This window comes from Tursiops truncatus, chromosome 7 (genome assembly GCF_011762595.2).
Source record: "Tursiops truncatus isolate mTurTru1 chromosome 7, mTurTru1.mat.Y, whole genome shotgun sequence".
NCBI lineage: Eukaryota > Metazoa > Chordata > Mammalia > Artiodactyla > Delphinidae > Tursiops > Tursiops truncatus.
The window spans coordinates 68,906,213-68,926,901 of record NC_047040.1 but is presented as its reverse complement, the minus strand read 5'-3'; the positions used below and the strand labels follow the sequence as shown (position 1 = coordinate 68,926,901).

Here is a 20,689-nt window from a genome sequence, read left to right as displayed (position 1 = left end):
TCTAGATTCTTTTCCCATATAAGCCATTACAGAGTACTGAGTAGAGTTTCCTGTGCCATACAGTAGGTCCTTATTAGTTATATATTTTATATATAGTACTGTGTATATGTCAATCCCAATCTTCCAATTTATCCCTCCTTCCCTTACACCTTAGTAACCATAAGTTTGTTTTCTACATCTGTAACTATATTTCTGTTTTGTTGATAAATTTATTTGCACCCTTTTTTTTAGATTCCACATATAAGTGATATCATATGTAGACTTTCTGATGGTGGCCATTCTGACAAGTGTGAGGTGATACCTCATTGTAGTTTTGATTTGCATTTCTCTGATAATTAGTGATGTTGAGCATCTTTTCATGTACTTTTTGGCCATTTTTTATGTCTAGCTATATGCCAATAAAAAGGACAACCTAGAAGAAATGGACAAATTCTGAGAAAGATACAAACTTCCAAGACACAGCCAGGAAGAAATAGAAAATATGAACAGACCAATCACAAGTACTGAAATTGACATAGTGATTAAAAAAAACTTCCAACGAACAAAAATCCAGGACCAGATGGCTTCACAGGTGAATTCTATCAAGCATTTAGAGAAGAGCTAACTTCTATCCTTCTCAAACTCTTCCAAAAAATTGCAGAGGAAGGAATGCTCCAAAGCTCATTCTATGAGGCCACCATCACCCTGATACCCAAACCAGACAAAGATACCACAAAAAAAGAAAATTACAGGCTAATATCACTGATGAACATAGACACAAAAATACTCAACAAAATACTAGCAAACTGGATCCAACAACACATTAAAAGGATCGTACACCATGATCAAGTGGGATTTATCCCAGGAATGCAAGGATTCTTCAATATCTGTAAATCAATTAATGTGATATACCACATTAAGAAACTAAAGAATAAAAACCATATGATCATCTCAATAGATGCAGAAAAAGCTTCTGACAAATTCAACACCGATATATGAGAAAAGCCCTCCAGAAAGTGGAAATAGAGGGAGCTTACCTCAACATAATAAAGGCCATATATGACAAACCCACAGCCAACATCATTCTCAACAGTGAAAACCTGAAAGCATTCCCTCTAAGACCAGGAACAAGGCACGGATGTCCATAGTCACTTTTAACTAACCTGAAATATGGGACTATATTTTCTCTTGGGATTTCTTACTTGATGAAAGATGATAAATTGGGAGGAGGGGAGATGGATGATAGTCGAATAGTATTAAAATAGCAGGAGATGAAACCAATAATTTCTGTTCCCTTTGCTCTTTTGCAAAATTAGCACTACACTGTCCAACATGTGGCTACTAAATTTTATGTTTAAATTATTTAAAATTAAATAAAATTAATAATGCAGTTCCTCAGTTGCATTAGCCACATTTCAAGTTCCTAATAGCTACACTTGGCTGCAGCTATCAAATTTGGGCAGTGCCAAAAATTTCCATCATCACAGAAATCTCTATTGAACAGTGTTGATTTAGCCCATCTGACCCAGACTTCATATTCTGGAGTTGGTTTGTAATTTCATTTCCTCCATTAATATTTTACATGCACTATGTGCCAGGACATGAGCTAGGCACTGGGATACAAAAACACGTAAGACACAGTCTCCTTCTGGGGGTTTCTCAGTATCCAGTGGGAAACAAATGCAATGAAATTGCTCTTCTTGGGAATAATAATAATAATAATCATAATAGTTTCCTAAAAGATTACTGTACTTTTTCTGGTCTCTTTCCCTGCACCAGTGTATAATTTTTGACTATTTCAGACTGATCTGCGGTACTCTGAATTATCTATTGCCCTAAAATTTTATGAGTTTAGTTCTGATTTTTGGCCTTAGAGTTTTGCAAATCTTAGTGTTGATTTTTACACCCACCCACACAGTCCCAGAACTGCTGCCTTTGCAGCATACATCTGAATCACAATTTCTGCTAATTCTTTTTAGATAATAACTGTGTCGGGAGTGATCTATTCACAGGTTCTTTGTTTAGGTTACCTAATGAAAAATAGAAAATCTTGACCTAGAATTCCCCCATTTCATCTTGCACAAAATAACTAATGATGAAATTATCAGCAAAACAGTTTGATTCTTTACTGTGAAGCATTTGAAATTGCTCACTTGTCTGCTGGAAAACCCTGTTCTCTCCCTGTGTGAGAGAAAGCTTGTCTTCCCTATGAGTTTTCACCTACAAGCCAGACTGGCTTCTGAAAACATCTTGCTGCCAGTTAAAAGCTATCAAATATGACCCCAATGGGGGCTCTCTCTTCACCCACAGTTAGTAAGAGTAATTCTGTTTCTCACTTTAAAAAATACAATAAAAACTCACTTCACCTTTGCTGGAAAAGCCATCTCCATTTCATCAGGGCCTCATTTTTGCACCTACTTTGATTTGGGGTATTTTAGATCCTATGCACAAAATGTCTCCTTTCCAAATTGATGTTTACTAGTATTTATTTAGCACATTTTTAAAAATTTGGCACAAGAACATTTTATGGGGCATTATTTCATGAAAACAGCCTAAAATTAACACTATCAAATAAGGGGTAAATCAGAATCTCAGCCAGTGTCAGAAATGGAGAAGAAATGATTAAATGTGTCTAAACATTCATCTTCCTCTGAGGAAAGATTTGCCACTGAATGTTGCTCAGCTTTTACCTGAATCATTCTGCCTGTCTGTAGGACATCCATTACAGCTGTTGCCAGGTGCTGCAAACCAGAGGGCCAACGTCATGTTGACTGCTGCTTTCTGCTACTGTTGGACCCTCATTGTGTTTCATGCAAAATCAGTCTTGGAAGCTTTCTCACACTTTATTTTTCTCACTGTCTAGATAAAATTTTCCCTTTTGTTTCCAGCCCTGCAAGATTCAGGGCTCCAGTGTTTTAATTCCAAACAAATGACTGAATAAATGAAAGCTCAATGACATGACATAATCATCACCTACTACATATGTCGCATCACAGAGTGCATGTTTTAAATAAACTGACCATGATCAGTTGCTTTTAAGGTATTCATTTTCTTTCATATAAATGGAAGCAATATATCTCATTGACATTAATGGAAGCAAATAATCCCACTGGGTTAACCTATAAATTCGTCGAGGGCAAGAAACAAAGACTTCCCCAGGTGGGAAGGGGGAGCAGGACGAATTGGGAGATTGGGATTGACATATATAGAGTATTGATACTATGTATGAAATAGATAACTAATGAGAACCTACTGTATAGCACAGGAAACTCTACTCAGTGCTATGTGCTGACCTAAATGGGAAGGAAATCCAGAAAAGAGGGGATATATGTATATGTAAACTGATTCACTTTGCTGTACAACAGAAACTAACACATTGTAAAGCAACTATACTCCAATAAAAATTTTTAAAAAAGAATGAACAACAACAAAAAAGAAACAAAGCTACTCATTCTATTTTTCTCCAATGCCCAAGTCTTGCACTGTGATTTGCAAGGCCAGCCTGATACATACCACTGAGTAACAGGGCTTGTCTTTGTCATTTGCAGTTTAACTCTCATTTAACCTTCCTCCAATCTATTCCTCACCTGATCCAGGGCCACCAGGCTGTCCTTCTCTTCCTCCTCTTACCTCCATTCTTCTCAATGATAGAATCTTACATGAGGGGCCCACTTTTAGGGAATTCATTAGGGCCTCAATCAAGAGGACTCAACATTGGGACTGTCTTCTTTATTCTTTACAACCCCCCATCATTTTACCTCCACGAAAATGCATCTCCTTTGTGCCTTCTGTTTTCTCGTCTCTGACAGTTGATCATGCTATTTTCCATGTTACGGGCCAGGGGAACCCTCATCCTTATGTTTCCCGCATTTATGGCTTCTATCTACATCATTTAAGCCCTCATGGTCTTCTTGTCTCCTTGGGCAGGACCTATATGTTGAGGCAGGGATTTCCCCTTGCAGCTTGCCAGGTAAGTATCTGCTTTTGTAGACTATCCCTTGGATCATTTTGCATTAGCGGAAGAAACATATCAGATACACCTAAGACTCCAAATATCTAAAACTTACCCTCTAATCCATATGACTAGCTAGAACGCTGATGGGTTAATCCCCATCTGATTTTGAATTGGAAAAAAATTGTAATTTCTTTGTCCCTTTAGATTCAAACATTAATATGTTAGCTTGTATGCAAGCTGATGAAAAACTTTAGTACATTTCCTCTCTTGGTGCTTATACCGGTATTATCTTTTGACAGTCCCTTGTGAGAAACACAATGTTTTAACTCAGAAGGTTTACTGTGATGACAGGAATTTAGGCTCAGCGGCACCTGTAGGAGAGCATTTTTGGAATACGATGCACCCCTCAAAGCTTATCCTTTAAAGAAAAGCACACTCTAGCTATAGGTATAATGATTGAGAATAAAGTTCTTGACTAGTTTATTTTTGATACTGAGGTGATATTTTCAACATGACCTAGAGGTAATCCTGAACATTTCTATTTCCACCTTCAGAGACCAGGGGTTATGCTGTAAAAGTGCTTGTGATCAGTAGAAAATCTCACAGCAGGCAAAAACAGTCACCAAAGGTATTTGAATTCAGATTCTGCTTCAGATTGGTTTCCTTGGAAAAGAATTTGTACTCAATCATCAGTTGAATTTTTCTACTGATTTTGAGTCAGTTTTTCAAATGTTGATTTTAATATCAATATGAATTCATATTATATACATTGCTGTTTAGGGTGTTTCTAACAGAAAATATTAATGACGAGCATACACTGAAAGCATTTTGAAAGGAAAAGAGCAATTTTCTAGCACGGCTACTGAATTTTATTGGTAGACAAGGTGTCACATCATTAATTCTTAGGAGTTGCTAAAATAGGCATAAAGAAAAGCATAAATTTTAAAAGTAACCAGAGTTAAAGACCAAAGAAGCAAAGTCAAAGGAAGAGTTATTAAACATATTTAATGACTATCAGCCATGTGTACTAGCAAAGTGGAATTGCTCCCAAAGAATACACAGTCCCTGCATGCAAACATTCACTCTCTGGCTAGTGAGCCAATGCAGATCCAGGAGTATAAATTAATATATTATTGAAAGGGTGACAGACCAAGGGCAGTTCTGAATTTGAGGTGGCCAATCAAAGAAGGGATCCTGGAGAATGGGTTTAGGCCAAGGGTTAAAGGGGAGCATGGGGATTCACTGGTAAACTATAAGTGATTTTTAACATATTCACACACAGAAATCTATCATCCATCTAAATCAGGTTTTCTTAACCTTGGTACCATGGATATTTTGGGCTGGATAATCCTTCATTAGGAAGGGCTGTCTTATGCATTGTAGGATGCTTAGCAACATCCTTGATACCTACTAGATACCAATTAACACATCCTTCCCCTGGTTGTGGCAGCCAAAAATGTCTCCAGACATTTCCTAATGTCCCTTGCGTTGGGGATAAGATCATTCCTCTTGCCCCGAGAACCACTGATTAACTGCATTGTTATAGGTAAATCTTTCATTTGATAGTCATGGTCAAATAATAATAGTGATACTAAAGTTTAAATTCTTACCTTAGGCTATGTATTTTGCCAGCATTATGTCATTCAATTCTCACAACTCTGTGAGATAAGCAGGCACTTTTATTATCAAGTTTTTTAAACACTGAATTTAAATTTATTGAATGAATAAGTGCATCGTATCATTTAGCAGTTGAAGAAGCTGAGGCTTAGAGGGGTTATGAAACTTGCCCTAGGTAACATTGCTAGGAGGAGATAGAGCATGGAATCACACCTACTTCTGACTAAACCCAAAGCAGAGGCATGTAAGCAGTACATTACAAGGTCTTTCAGTACAGTCTTTCCTTGACCTATTATGAAAGCAAACAAAAAAATGTTAAAAACTGACATACAGGGGCTTCCCTGGTGGTGCAGTGGTTGAGAGTCCGCCTGCCGATGCAGGGGACATGGGCTCGTGCCCCGGTCCGGGAAGATCCCACATGCCACGGAGCGGCTGGGCCTGTGAGCCATAGCAGCTGAGCCTGCGCGTCCGGAGCTTGTGCTCCGCAACGGGAGAGGCCAAAACAGTGAGAGGCCCAAGTACAGCAAAAAAACTGACATACAATCTAATCATAATGCTAAGATTTTGGAAAGGAAGCAATAAAACTGCCCCTGTTTGTAGATAACATGATTAGTTATATAGGAAACTTCAAGGAATCTGTCAAAAAAACCCTGAGCTGATAAGTGAGTTCAAAAGGTCACAGGATATGAGATAAGCATACAAAAATCAATTTTATCTCTCTATATTAGCAATGAACCAAATTTTTAAAATGTCCAATTGTCCACAAATTGAAATACTTAAGGGTAAATCTAACAAACGTGTACAGAACATGTGTGCCGGAAACTATACAATGCTGATGAAAGAAATCAAAGAAGATTTATAAATATATAATACATATTTATAAATATTTATAAAAATTATAAAAATATAAATATTTATAAATAAAAGGAGTAACCTATTTGTTCATGGATTTGAAGACTCAATAGTAAATATTTCAATTTCCCCCAAATTAGTATAAAGGTTTAACAATATCCCTATCAAAATACCAGCAAGGTTTTTTAAAGTGGATATAGGCATGATTATTCAAAAATTTATATGGAAAAGACAAAGGAAGTAGAATAGTAAAAACAATTTTGAAAAAGGAAAACGAAGTAGAAAGGATTTCAAAACTTATTACATAGCTACAATTATGAAGACTATGATATTAGTGGAGGCATAAATGCAAAGATCGTTGGAACAGAACAGGGAACCCAGAAATAGATCCACACGAATATGCCCTACTAATTTTTTATAAAGATGCAAAAGCAATTCAAGGAAGAAAGATAACATTTTTGACAAATGGAGATGGAGTAATTGGACCTTCCATCCACAGGCAAAAAGGAAAATGAACCTCAACCTAAGTCTCACACCTTGTACAAAAATTAACTTATACTCAAATTTAAATCTACAAAAAATTTAGAAAAAACGTAGAAGAATATCCTCAGCATCTAGATTAGGCAAAGATAATTTGGACTTCATCAAAACTAAAAAAAAAAAAAAAAAAAAAAAAAAAAAAAAAATAGATAAAACAGACAAGGTACAGAGCAATAGAAAATATTTGCAAACCACATATTCAACAAAAGACTAGTATCTACTACACATAAAGAACTCTCAAGGCTCAACAGTAAAAGGAACAAACAACCTAATTAGAAAGTGAACAAAACGCATGAAAAGATGATTCACTAAGATATACAGGTGGCAAATAATCACATGAAAAGATATTCAGTCCTACTGGTCATTAGGAAAATGAAAATTAAAACCACAATGAGATATCACTACACATCTGTCAAAATGACTAAAAAAAGAAAAAGTACTAACACCACCAAAAGCTAGTGAAGATTTAGAGATACTGGATCATTTACACACTGCTGGTGAGAATGTAAAATGGTACAGCCACTCTGCAAAATAGTTTGGCAATTTCTTAAAAACTAAACATGTAACTACCACGTGATCAAGCAATTGCTTTCCTGGAGACTCCCCCCTGAGAAGTGTAGAGTATGTTCACACAAAACCTGTACATGAATGTTTATAGCAGCTTAATTCATAATAGCCAAAACCCAGAAATAACACAGATACACTTTAACAAATGAATGACTAAACAAACTATGGTACATCCATACCTCGGAATACTATTCAGCAATAAAATGAACTACTGATACATGCAAAACCCTGAATGAATATTCAAGGAATTATGCTGTGCAAAAGCTAATACCAAAAGGTTTCATACTGTATGATTCTACTTACATAACATTCTTGAAATGACAAAATTACAGGCATGACTCAGAGATACTGCAGGTTCAGTTCCAGACTACCACAATAAAGCAAATACTGCAATAAAGTGAGTCATATGAATTTTTGGTTTCCAACTGCATATAAAACTTATGTTTACACTATACTGTTTTCTATCACTAGTACAATAGCATTATGTCTAAAAAACAATGTTAAAACCTTAATTAAAAAATAACGTATTACTAAAAAATGCTAACCGTCCTCTGAGCCTTCAGCAAGTCGTAATCTTTTTGCAATAATAACATCAAAGATCTCTGATCACAGATCACCCTAACAAATATAATAATAGGGAAAGTTTGAAATATTGTGAGAATTACCAAAATGTGACACAGAGACATGAAGTGAGCACATGCTTTTGGAAAAATGGCACCATCAAATTGCTCGAAGCAAGGTTATCACAAACCTTCAATTTGTAAAAAACACAGTATCTGCAAAGTACAATAAAATGAGGTTATGTCTGTATAAAAATGGAGAATGGACTGGGGGTTATCAGGAATTAACAAAGGGGTGGGAGACAGGTAGCAGCAAACATACGGGCGACCTAAGGGATTCTAGTTGTGATGAAAATGTTTTTGACCTTGACTGCATCAATGGTAATATCCTGGTTGTTATCTTGTAGTATAGTTTTGCAAGATGCTACTATTGGGGGAAACTAGGTAAAGTGTATGTGGAATCTCTCTGTATTATTTCTTATATATGCATTTCTTACAATTATCTCAGAATAAAAAGTATAATTAAAAAATATGCCATAGAAAAAAATCAGAGAGTCTGGGACATCTAGATAAGTTTAACAATTGGAATACCTTAAACATATTTTTTAATCATTCCAGTTTCAGTGAAGCCCAACTGGTCATTTTCTTTTATTTGCTCATAAAGAAGAAGGACAATGATGTAGCCATGCAGAGTACCTCTTTCAAGTGGAACTAAAGACTCCTGAACCCAATAAGTTCCAGTAGGTAGGTATAAAGTATGGGGAGTTTTGCCTTGATTAAATTCACTGTCTCAGGACTTCCCTGGCAGTCCAGTGGTTAGGACTTCACCCTCCAATACAGAGGGTGCACATCTGATCCCTGGTCAGGGAGCTAAGATCCCACATGTCTTGTGGCCAAAAAACCAAAACATAAAAAAAATAGAAGCAATATTGTAACAAATTCAATAAAGACTTTAAAAATGGTCCATATCAAATAAATAAATAATAAATAAATAAATTCACTGTCTCAAGCCCTACCCATCCTTAACACAATCCAGTTCAAATTTCCTGAAGTTTCCACAGAGATGGCTCCTGTCTGGACTCATAAAGCACTCAGGGGTATATTAATCGTGACAACTAATATGTATTGACTATCCCCCATATGTAAGACACTGAGCTAGAACACAGTACCTTTTGCATCGTTAGCTTGTCATTTGATTTTTATGCTATTTAATTTTCATTTGCACATCATTTTTTTTTTAACAAATAGACTGTAAGATCCTTAAAGTTAATTATTGTTTCTTAATCTTGTCTGTGTATCCGTCATGATTCTGTTGCAATGTCTTATGTGCAGTAGGCATACAGCATGTATTTTTGAATTATGTGATTAACTGAAAGATTTCCAATTTAGCTCTGTACAGTACTTTCCCAAGAAAAGGCATAGCATACATTTCAGGCTCTTAAAAAGGGTGTATTGTTGTCAATATTTGAATGATTCAGGCAAGGTCATTTCTGCTGCTAGACCGCTTTTTTTGTTTGCATCACTTTGGTGATTCCTGGGAGCAAGAGAGCCCCTGGCAACAGAAATACCTGCACATTTCTGATGGAAGTCACAGATGTGCTTTAGGGTTGCAGTGACATTTGCTTAACTTAAAATCCACGTCAGCATGCAGCTGTTTTCTTGCTATTCTTATAGAAGGGAGAGTAGATAAACAGGAAGCCGGAGCAGCACTAAGTAACCAGAAAATTAGCGTGTAAAGTGCCAGAGATTTTAATATGTTTGCTGTTATGCTAAAACAATTTAACAAGGCAAAGCACAGTGGTCAAATTATGGGCATTTGTGGAAGTGTAAGATGAAAGAATGCTTATGGTTTGAGAATTTAAAAAATACTTGTGGAGTGCAATGAAGAGAAAATAGAAATATTTATGCAATTAAAATTTGAAACTGTTCACAGCTCAAGCTGTTACTGAGAGAAAACCTCTGAGTTAATGGAATTTCTTCCTTTGAAATATTATTTTAATGACTCTAAGAACTACCCTCCCAGTGATTTTATGGTGATTTTTATCAAATAATACTAAGCCAGCTTACCTTCCAAATTTATTGTTTCAAATCAGCAGCCGGCTGGCTCAGAGCATCCCTAATTGATGATCATTCAGACTATTGATTTTGTTTTAGACACCACACTGAACAATTTGTCAGAACCTATTTGCAAAAATTGTCCCAGAATATATTCTTTCACCCTAATTGCACAGTAAATGTAGGTGTAAATTTTAGGGAAAGTATATGTGAAATTTTATAGTCGAAATAAATTTGCATTTACATTATGGAAAACAATGAAATGGGTTTAATTATTTAAAGAAGAATGCTTAACAAAGAAGATTGATACACTATTTGATAATATTTGTCTGGACCTTTAAAAATAGTGGCTCTGACTCTCAGAGGATTAGGGAGACATAATAATGGATGGTTGTAACTAGTGGGCAGGTAGTATGGTTCCTCAGTGTATGACCTTGAAGCCATCACCGTACTGCTCTCTTTCTACGTACTACTTTTTTTACTGTATGTTTTTTTTCTTTTCTGCATCTCCCTGCCCCACGTCATCTGTCCCGTATTTAAGAAAGTCCTTGTGTGTAACTTCAGGAAAAATAGGCTTGAGAAAATGTACAGCATCTGTGCTATTTACAATGACTCATTCAGTATCAACAGTCTTTTGCCCCAAAAGGAAACCTTAGCAAGTAAGAAGTCATTTATATGAGAGGAAATTGGTGGTGGTATATCCCTTTAGTGTGTTAAAGCATTATTTTTTTAAGTAAAGTTGTAAAAGATTAACAGTGACTGATGATTCCAGAACAATATCCAATAGCTTTATATATTGGATCTACTTGTTTTTATCAGCCACAAAATGATAATTTCCTTGATTTCTATGACAATATATCAGAATTCTTTCTTGCCAAAACAGTGAGCTAAGCCAGGCTGTCCTACTATGCACAAAAAGGCAGCTCAATGGTTTGAAATCTGAACTACATTAACACTGTTAATGAGCAACAACATCTGAACAACAACATAAACTCTAAAACATTTAGAGTTTTTCCAAAGCAGAAATATAGGATTTTATCTATCAATATCTCTATAAAAGAAAGATAATAGGTATTCATTTTTATTATTAGTTATAGTTAAGCGAAGTCACAATTCAGAATAAGTTGTGGGGTTTTTTGGGTACTAATGTGTCATATATCTAGGAAGAAGGAACCGCCTTGCTTTTGCTATTCTAAATAAACTGACACCAAATGCTTTATTTAACAGTTCTATTTCTTCTTTAATTATTTTATTTTTCTTCTCTGAAAACCCTTAAACACGCTTACAGCAAATACAGACTACACTCAATGCATTGCTTTATTAAAGCTCAGATACTGCTAAATATAATGTCTGTTTGATGGGGATTTCTTGACTATAGAAGTTAATAATCTTATAAATTCAATTTAGTTGAGATATATATATATATATTTAATTTCTAAAAATTACCACTTTGTTTATTCATATATAACTTTTGACCTGTACAATTAGTAAAACGTTTCTGCTCTGCTTTAGCAAGACCAATCTCTTTCAGAAGATTTAAAAAAAATAAAAAAGAATCCCTATGGCGTTACTCTGTATTGCCTCGGCTTGATTGAGCTTATATTTACTGAAGCATTTTTATAATCTGTATTTGTTTCATTTCACCATGTAAGAGGGAGACAAGTCTCTGTAGCCAAGGTTGTTTGCAATTTTCATGAGCATATGCTGCACTCTACCACCTCTATGACCATGAAACTTAAAGAGGATATTGCTCTTTTCAGGCATGTGAAATCTTAGAAAAACTGTATCTCGATTTTCTGAGACTATAGCCACACACATTTCATATCTGCTTTCCTGGGGAGTGACTTCCCTTGCAAAAGAGGCTAAGTCAATTTGTAAATTTTCATTATGCATTGAGTATGGGTGGAATGTGCAGCAGTATTTCATTGCTTCAAGCTCTCTGTTCTCTCTTCCAAATGAGGTCACGCTGAGAATTTCTGGTGACACCTAGAGAATGTATATTTTCCTGAGAAAGTTTTTTACATTGATACACTGAGAGAATTTGAATTTCTTATATGACACATCTTTCAACGCACATGAATCATCTCTTTTTCCCAGGTTGATAAGCCAATGACAGTTATTTGCCCATCTAATTCTAGAAAGACATAAATGACTGGTTTCTAAACACCAGGAAAATTCAAGAGGTTTAATAAAAAGATATGCAATCTGTGTGGTCAAAGTATACAAGGTTTTGTCAACTCAATGCATATAGCAAAACATGCCACAGTTTGATGTTCAAGCCATTAAAAGAAGAGTCCCATAAGCTCTCTGTATTTGCAGATCTACATATTTGTTTTATCCTCATAGTAGATGAATGAGAATTTCTGTGTAGGAGAGAGTAAAAGGTTTTACTAAAATTCAACATGATCACATCTGCTTCTCGTATATCTGTATCATCCGTGACACTATCACAAAGAAGGATGAATTTAGCTGATGTAGTATGCACTTCATGGAGCCCTAACATGTAACCCATGGTACTCACTCTTCTTCCTTTTTGATTATTCTCTTACCACTTTGTTTTTGCTAGTCTCCATTTGTCCCCACCCCACTCTATAGCATGGTAGATAGAATTTCTAGAATGGTGCCTCACCACAAAGAAGTCATGTTCTCATCCTCAAAACCTGGAGTACGATGACATATCACTCCGGTGATCATGTTATGTTAAACAGCACAGTTGCCCTTAAAGAGTTTATCCAAGTGGCTGGTTGGTCTAATCACAGGAGTCCTTAAAAGCAGAGTGCTTCCTCTAACTGGTGGCAGAAGGGGAAAGCAGAAAGACGCAAAGCGTAAGAAGGACTTGATGGTTTGGAGATGCAGGAGGCTGTGAAAGAAGGAATAAGAGTGAACTCTAGGAGCAGAGAGCAGCCCCCAGCTGACAGCCTCCAGGGAAAGAGGAACCTCAGACTTTCAACCACTAGGGACTGGATTTTGCCAACAACCTGACGAGACTGTAAGAGGATTTTCCCTCAAAACCTCCAGATAAAGGCCCACCTGGGGTGACATCTTGATTTCAGTTTTTGAGACCTTAAGCAGAGAACCCAACAGAGTCCATCCAGATTTCTAACCGACAGAACTGTGAGATAATAAATGAATTTTTGTAACCTGCTAAGTTAGTGGTAATTTGTTACTTAGCAACGAAATATGGCCTTCGTCTAAAGTCTGTCAGTAGCATTAATAAATACAGAAGGGCTTCAATAGTGTCTTCTCAGAGTCAAGAGGCTGGTTGTTCTAAGCGAAAAAGAGATGGAGAGCCTCAACTATGTGTCTATATGATAGCACCGGGGGCCATATGTGGATAAGTTAAGTTGTTCCTGGTCCAAGCTGCTGAAAGAATTTCAGTTCCCTGACTTTGCTCCAGTCTCCTAAACTCCCTTCTCAACCAGGACTCTGAAAAGTGTGTGTTTGTGTGTTTGCACATGTGTGTATTTGAGTGTGTTTTGGAGGTACAGTTATAAGTAATGCATATAGTAGCTATTCTTATTACATAGGCTTTTGCAGAATATTTGATGATTTTTGGAAGCCGATAAGGGGTCATTCTTAAATTTGTGTGGCCACAATTTACAAATTCCTCATATTGCTATCCTTTATTATGGTTTATGACACATAAGACTGTAAATACCTAAGGAATAAGAACTATGCTATATGTATTGTCATACTCTTAATTAGCCTATAGTAAGCATAAAACAAAGATTGCTGAATCAATGTTGGTCACAAGAAGCAAGAAATCATAGAGGTTAGAATATAAGATTTGGAGTCAAACTTCAGAGAGCATATTATTGGCCCACACTAAGTGTTCAATCAATGCCACTAATAAATGACCTATTATAAACCTGCAGTGGTTCCCATTAACTAAACTTTAACACATCACATTATACCCTCCATGATCTGGCTTCTAATATATTTCCAGATATACCTCCTCCTATGCCTTTTCACATTCAAAGAACACACAACTCTGTGCTTTTGCTTATGCTTTTTCTCAGCCCAGAAAATCTTAGTCATTCTTTAAGTCAGGGGTCAACAAACTATGCCCTGCAGCCAAATGCAGCCCTTCACCTGTTTTTTGTCCAGACCACAAGCTAAGAATGGCTTTTACATTTTTAAATAGTTGCATTTTTGATGGTCACATAAGTACCTACCTAATATCCTCAGTTTTGCCTCTTGGCCCACAGAACCTTAACTATTTACTATCTGGCCCTTCATAGGAAAAGTTTGCTCACCTCTGCTTTAAGTCCAATTCAAATGCCACCTTCTTCATGAAACCCACCTAAATTCTTCCAAGTGGGAAAAAAGTCTTCTTTTAAATCTCTTCAGTAGATTGTTTTCAACTTTATTAAGCAGTTATTTCACATTGCTTTACTTTTTACTACATATAAAATACTTAGGCATGTTTCTCCAGGTTTTATCTGGTACATGCCATTCCTGTCAATGAATGAACCATTAAACATACAGAAACCACTTGAATAGCATAACTTCTAATTTACAAATGTTATTGGTAGGTGACAGGTAATGAGTGAGTGTTTATAAAATCTCTCTTCATAGCTGACATTTATTGGGTTGGCCAAAAAGTTCGTTTGGTTTTACGTAAAAATAAAAGACACATTTTTCATTTTCACCGAGACAACATATTCATTAACCGAATGAACTTTTTGGCCAGCCCAATATTTATTCAGTATTGCTAAAACTCGGCCTGAAATTTCATACACGCTATTAATAGGTTTTGCATATTTTGCACGAAATATTTGTATTTGTGAGTGTTTATTGAATGATTTTATATATTGTTGAGGATATATACATTTTTAATTTAAAAGCTTTTTAAAAGAGAAAAATAGCTGAACCATGTAAAACAACTTTGAGAAAGCACGTAAGAAATGCTAACAGTATGTTAGAAGGAATCCAAATCCAAATTGCAATGACCTTGAGATGCCATGATAGGATGATGAAGATGGATAAGAACACCGAAAAAAAATGTAAGCAAGTTGAATCCGAGTAATAACAGTGAAACTCCTTAATATTGATCAAATCAAAGTACTGGATATCAATAATCAACAAGTTGTGGTCAGCATGGAAGGCTGTAGTATGGAAAAGAATGCTACAGCTAAGAGATGGTGGGTCCTAGTGTTGAACACATCAAATAAATATATGAAATGTTATAATGACAGAAAGGTTTGGATTGGCCTGCTGTCTCAGACATCTACTCTCCTATATAAAGATGCTTATAGGAGATACACTCACAGCAAAACCTCAAAGAGAACCTAAATTAGAGAGCAACTGAGAAGTGGCATTTACATTCATGGCATCAATACGCATTCACTGCCTGGAAATGGCCCATGTGAGTTTCAAATACAAGGCTAGATAAAGAGATTGTTAATACTTTATTAATAACTATTAAGGCTTATTACAACAGCATTTATTACGAGAGGGTTGGTAAGTATTAGAATTATTTGCTAGGCTGTCTCCCTCCTATGATTTTGAGCTTTTCTTGGACAGACAGTATGTATTATCTATGTCCATATCCTATCTGTATCATTTTTGCATAAAATAAGTATTAAATAAGTACTTTTTAAATGAATGAAAGTGTGAAAATTGAATTAATGAATTTTAAATGAACCTCTTACCACCCTTACTCTCAAACTAAGGGATGCATGTTGTATGGGTACATGAAGGTAACTAGGGCATAAAAGGTTCCTTGGCACTTCTCAAAGCTTCAATTTTGTTAAAAAATTTTGGATAAAAAACACATATAAATAGAATAATTATGTATTACTCAGTAAAGTATAAAATTTGCATTAATTTTTAAGTTGAGAAACAAAACTTCCAAGAAGAGCATGTTCATTGTTATGCATGAGTGTATTCTGAAATCAAAAGAAATGTATAGCCTATGCAAGGGACTGTTTTTCAATTACATTGCAAAGATACATTTTCACTAATCTCTGCCATTAGGAATATTTTGATGAGAAAGTTTAAGGTGCTTTAACCTAAGTGATGGGGGAGAAGAGAAATAGAGACCAAACTCTCTGAATTCCAAAATATGAAGTCCAAATAGAGCTAAGAGTGATACGCAGATTAGGACTCTGGTGTCTCATCTTTGCCATAGCAGTGTCAAAAGAGATGTTGGTCTTGAGATCAGCAGTTCAGAGTCCTTGCATGTTAGTTAAGATCCAGCACTTACTAGTTCTATTAACATCTCTGAGCCTTGTCAACACTAGGGGCAAGTTTATTTTAATTAATTAAGTAGTGGGTGGATGACACAAAGTAGTTAACACCTTGGGTGTCAGACACACCTGGTCAAGTCCTGTTTTTGTTACCAACTAGAATTATGATCTTTGGCAAATTAGCTTCTAGAAACCTTATTTTTACTCATCTGTAAAATGGGCTTAATAATAATATATTGTTCAAAATATTATAATACATAGAAGAAATAATACATGTAGAAGATTTAGCATGGTGCCTGGCATAAATTAATCACTCAATTAATTTTATATATTAGCATTAAAGAAAATTCCTTGAGGAGGAAAGAGTAGTCATTCCTAAATAATCTCCTAGGAAATACTGGCATCTTCTTCAGAAATGTATAGCTTCCTTACAGCACCAGTAATGCTAATGAATGCTTAACAGCCTTCAAGGTGCTTCCAGCTAATGTCTGACCTACTTATTAGGAAGGAAGCTCCAAAAATCTGGCCCTTACAAAGGTTCTGTTTTCCTGGATGGAGGAGATTGCATAATTGCTACTTCATATATACATTGCTATAGAATGATTTCAATTATATTAAAGTACTACAATCCTCAAAGTAATGAATTGGTTACAGTTCCTCAATTTATCCTTTTTAGCTCATTATAAATGTCTCACATCCCCAGAAAACAATACAATAAATGAAAATTTTATAAAATGTGCTCGTAATGTGGATATTATCATTAAAAATCATACTCTAGAGTAGTTAAGATGAGCTTTAAAGAAATGTTACAAACACGATACTAAAATAATATAATTTTACATTAATTACATACTTATGATATGTATATAATAATTAATTATATATAATATAAATTTTAGTAGCCACACTAAGAATAGCCTCTCTGAACTCTATAGTGTCCAGTGAGATGAAAATCAGATTATTATAGTCTTCTATTCTTCATATCACGTTTTGAAAGGGGAATTGATAGAATAAAATCCTAAAGGAAAGAGGCAACAAAAGATTTAAATTTGGAAGGGAAGTCCATATGAGGAATGCGTGAAAGGATTAAGAAGGGGGAGGAGAGAAGTTCCCCAAAGGGCCATGAGAGCTGCAATCAGAGATGAAAGACAATTATGGAAGAGAAAGAAGAATTACTGTGATTACAGATGGAAGAACGGGGACCAATAAATAAAAGTTACAAATAGCATTGTTCAAAAGTGAAATGGACAATTTAGGAGCAGTTTGGGGCTCCCAGTCCTTGGGCATTCCAGCAGATAGCAGATATTGTTACTTCCTCAGGATGATGAGGTGCTAAGGACACTCTTCATTTATAGTCTCTGATTTGGTGATTCTAGAACATTAGTCAATTGAAGTTCATTTCTTTCTGGACTTGAGGAGCTTCAGATTTATAAAATAAAAAGTGTCAGAGTGGGAGTGGCCCTAATCTTGATATTTGATGATTCTTTCCAAATGTTATGATGCAACGAATGATTATTTTGCGAACTTTATTTAATGTAAGTGAAAATGAATCCACTTTCAAAGTGACGGTTTTGAATTTAGGTGACTCCCCAGAACACCTGCAAAAATAATCTGTTTTAATGAAATATTACCATTAATAATATCCAGTCTCTGAAAAACAAATACTCATTTAAATTAAAATGTGTTGAGCAAGAACACACACTTCTATCATGAGAATTGTCTCTTCACCACTGCTTGATTGGTATTATTTGAGATTAACGGAGAGAGATTAGTGCTTGAAAAAAGTTTCCACTGCATGTACTTTATATTGCTAATAAGGGTTGCAGCTCACCTATGTCAGGTAACTACACACATCAGTATTAGGTGACAATAAAAAGTAATAAATACAGGGTTCATGTTTCAGGAAGATGGAAATTTCATTAAGACTCTATTTCCACTATCAATTATTAAATAAATTCACCTGAGTGTTTTCTTCTCCTAACCAATTCAAGACAAAACCTTCTCAGAGGAAGATCATGTTCATTGTTATGCATGAGTGTATTTTTAAATAAAAGGTACCAAAGCCGTTTTTGAATGCTAAAGATGTCTTAGAGGTTAATAATTATGCCACAAGGCTTTTTGTTTCTAGAAAAGGTCAAATCTATACAAATGGTAAGTTGTTAGAGAATAAAAGTATGCCAGAAAAATCTGAAAATGATTTTTACCTTTAGCTTTATAATAACAACCACAACCATCTGGTACTATTTTGCATTCAATGAATTTTTAAATATTCTCTTATTATTATTTTGAAGTCGTTTGAATATTCACTCTCTCTTGAGAAGTCACATTGCCTATGCCTAGTAGTACAGCGTGTGTTTTCTTGTTCTGGGCACTGGCACAGAGGAGATGCCTCATGAGAACTCAGTGAGACAATAGCAGAACCTGAGAACAAATCCTGGGTCTTAATTTCCCATTTCTGCATGAATGACTTCTTTGTTGATATATTGCCACTGAACACTCATATCAAAAAAAATAAAAGGTGGAATTTTCAGAGGTTATTCACAACCCAGAATATTTAATTCAAGTTAAAAGGGATTCTGCTATCTATCATTGTTGGGTCAGTAACAGAGCATAATTAAACATCACTGCATTTACATTCAACTATACAATTATACAGAAATGATAATATATCCTTATGTTAACTACAGAGTTGGTTGATAGCATGTTTACTCATATAATTAATTCATTCCTAATATATTGAGCCTTTAGGTAAAGCCAAACAATGCAGTGAAGAGTCAAGGAAAAAAGTAATTGCTCCCACCTTTATGTTTTTATAGCACTTTAAGTTAAAGAGTTTGACCCTTGGCATAATTAGATGATATTTCACTCATTGCTCATCTTTGGTTGGATTATGGTCTCTCAGAGCACAGGGGCCTTATCTTACATTTCTTTGAATCTCTAACATCTAGCACAACTCCTGGCAAATTGTGGTAATTTGTGAGGTCTTTAATGAACTCACTCAGCTAAAGCTTGTGCACATTTCTCCACAATCGTAGGGCACAGAGTATAGTTACCTCACATGTCAACGGAAATGCTCCATAAGTACTTCTATGATAGGATGGTAAACAATCCTTTTGCGTATGTAAAGATATGTATGAAACAAAGACTTCTGTATGATTTAAACAATTAATTTATAATTCTTTAGTGGGTCTTTTTCATAATTCAGAACCCACATGTTCAGTTATACTCTTGAGGGCTATGTTTTAATATTTGATAACAATGAAAGAAGAACACAAGTATGAAAGAAGTTAACAAGAAGCCTTGGCATATGCTGCTACTATAAGGGGAACTTTTTTTCTTCTCTCTTCACTTGGTCAATGCTTATGCATTCCTCACACCCAGGTTTAAATGTCACCTCTTCAGCAAGGTCTTCTCCAACCCTCCTGACAAGGTTAAATTTTCTTGTCAAGTACCTTCACACACAGTACCATTTATCTCTTCCTTGTGGAACTTATCTCTGCTGCCAATTTTCATCTTTTCAGTGTGATTATTGATGTGATATATGTGTCCCCTACTAGGCTTTCAGCCACACCAGACTAGGGGCCATTTATGATTTAGCAAAATACCTGGCATGTAGGAGGCCTTCCATCAAAATTCAATGAATGAGGGAATAAATAAACAGAGGAACCTGTGATGATTCAACTAAGACTCTCACTTAGCAGGTAGGTATATGTAACTAAAGCCATACCCTCCCCCAAAACATTCTGAAAAGAATCACACCATGAATAGTATTCAAAGACAGCATACTAAAAAATATAAATAATTGCTTCTTATTTTGAAAAAATGCATACTTTGATACTGAAGAAGGACTGCTAAGTTTTGGAAACTTTTGGAGGAATAACATTGCCCAAATGTATATTGACCATTTTTTAGTCATTAAAAAGTAAACTATGGCCTTTTTTCCCCTGTATGCTCAAGATCAATTCTGCAATATGAATACACACAATGTGGGAGAGAAATAGCTTAGAGCATGATTTTGTTTATAGTGTCTTAAGCAAAAGAAAATGTTTGTTTCCTAACACTTCATAGTTATCTCCAGTTTAATTAGGAAAACTCAAAAGCAGTACACTTTAAGCTTTTGATGCGGTGGAAAGAGCAGAGACTACGATCTATCTGGATGGGTTGAAAACCACATACTCGTTGCATATTCATGGAAAAATCTAAATTTCTAAGCCTTTAACTTCTCATTCTCAAAATGGAAATAATAATACCATTTAGCAGGAGTGTTATGAGATTAAATAAGATTTTTTGAATAAAATATCATATTCTGTAGGTATTTTATAAAGACTAGTTCCAATTTCAATACTTTTATAACAATAAGCATTATTCAGCAG

General features: G+C 35.3%; 1 protein-coding gene across 1 annotated transcript in view; it reads right to left on the bottom strand.

The window, feature by feature from the left end:
* Positions 1-2,745, bottom strand: part of LOC141279045 (voltage-gated inwardly rectifying potassium channel KCNH7-like) — a 141,148-nt gene extending 138,403 nt beyond the window's left edge. Inside the window, exon 1 of the mRNA XM_073806957.1 lies at positions 2,670-2,745. Within this exon, the coding sequence (XP_073663058.1) occupies positions 2,670-2,745 (76 nt within the window). The remainder of the gene's footprint in view (positions 1-2,669) is intronic.
* Positions 2,746-20,689: the final 17,944 nt, after the last annotated feature.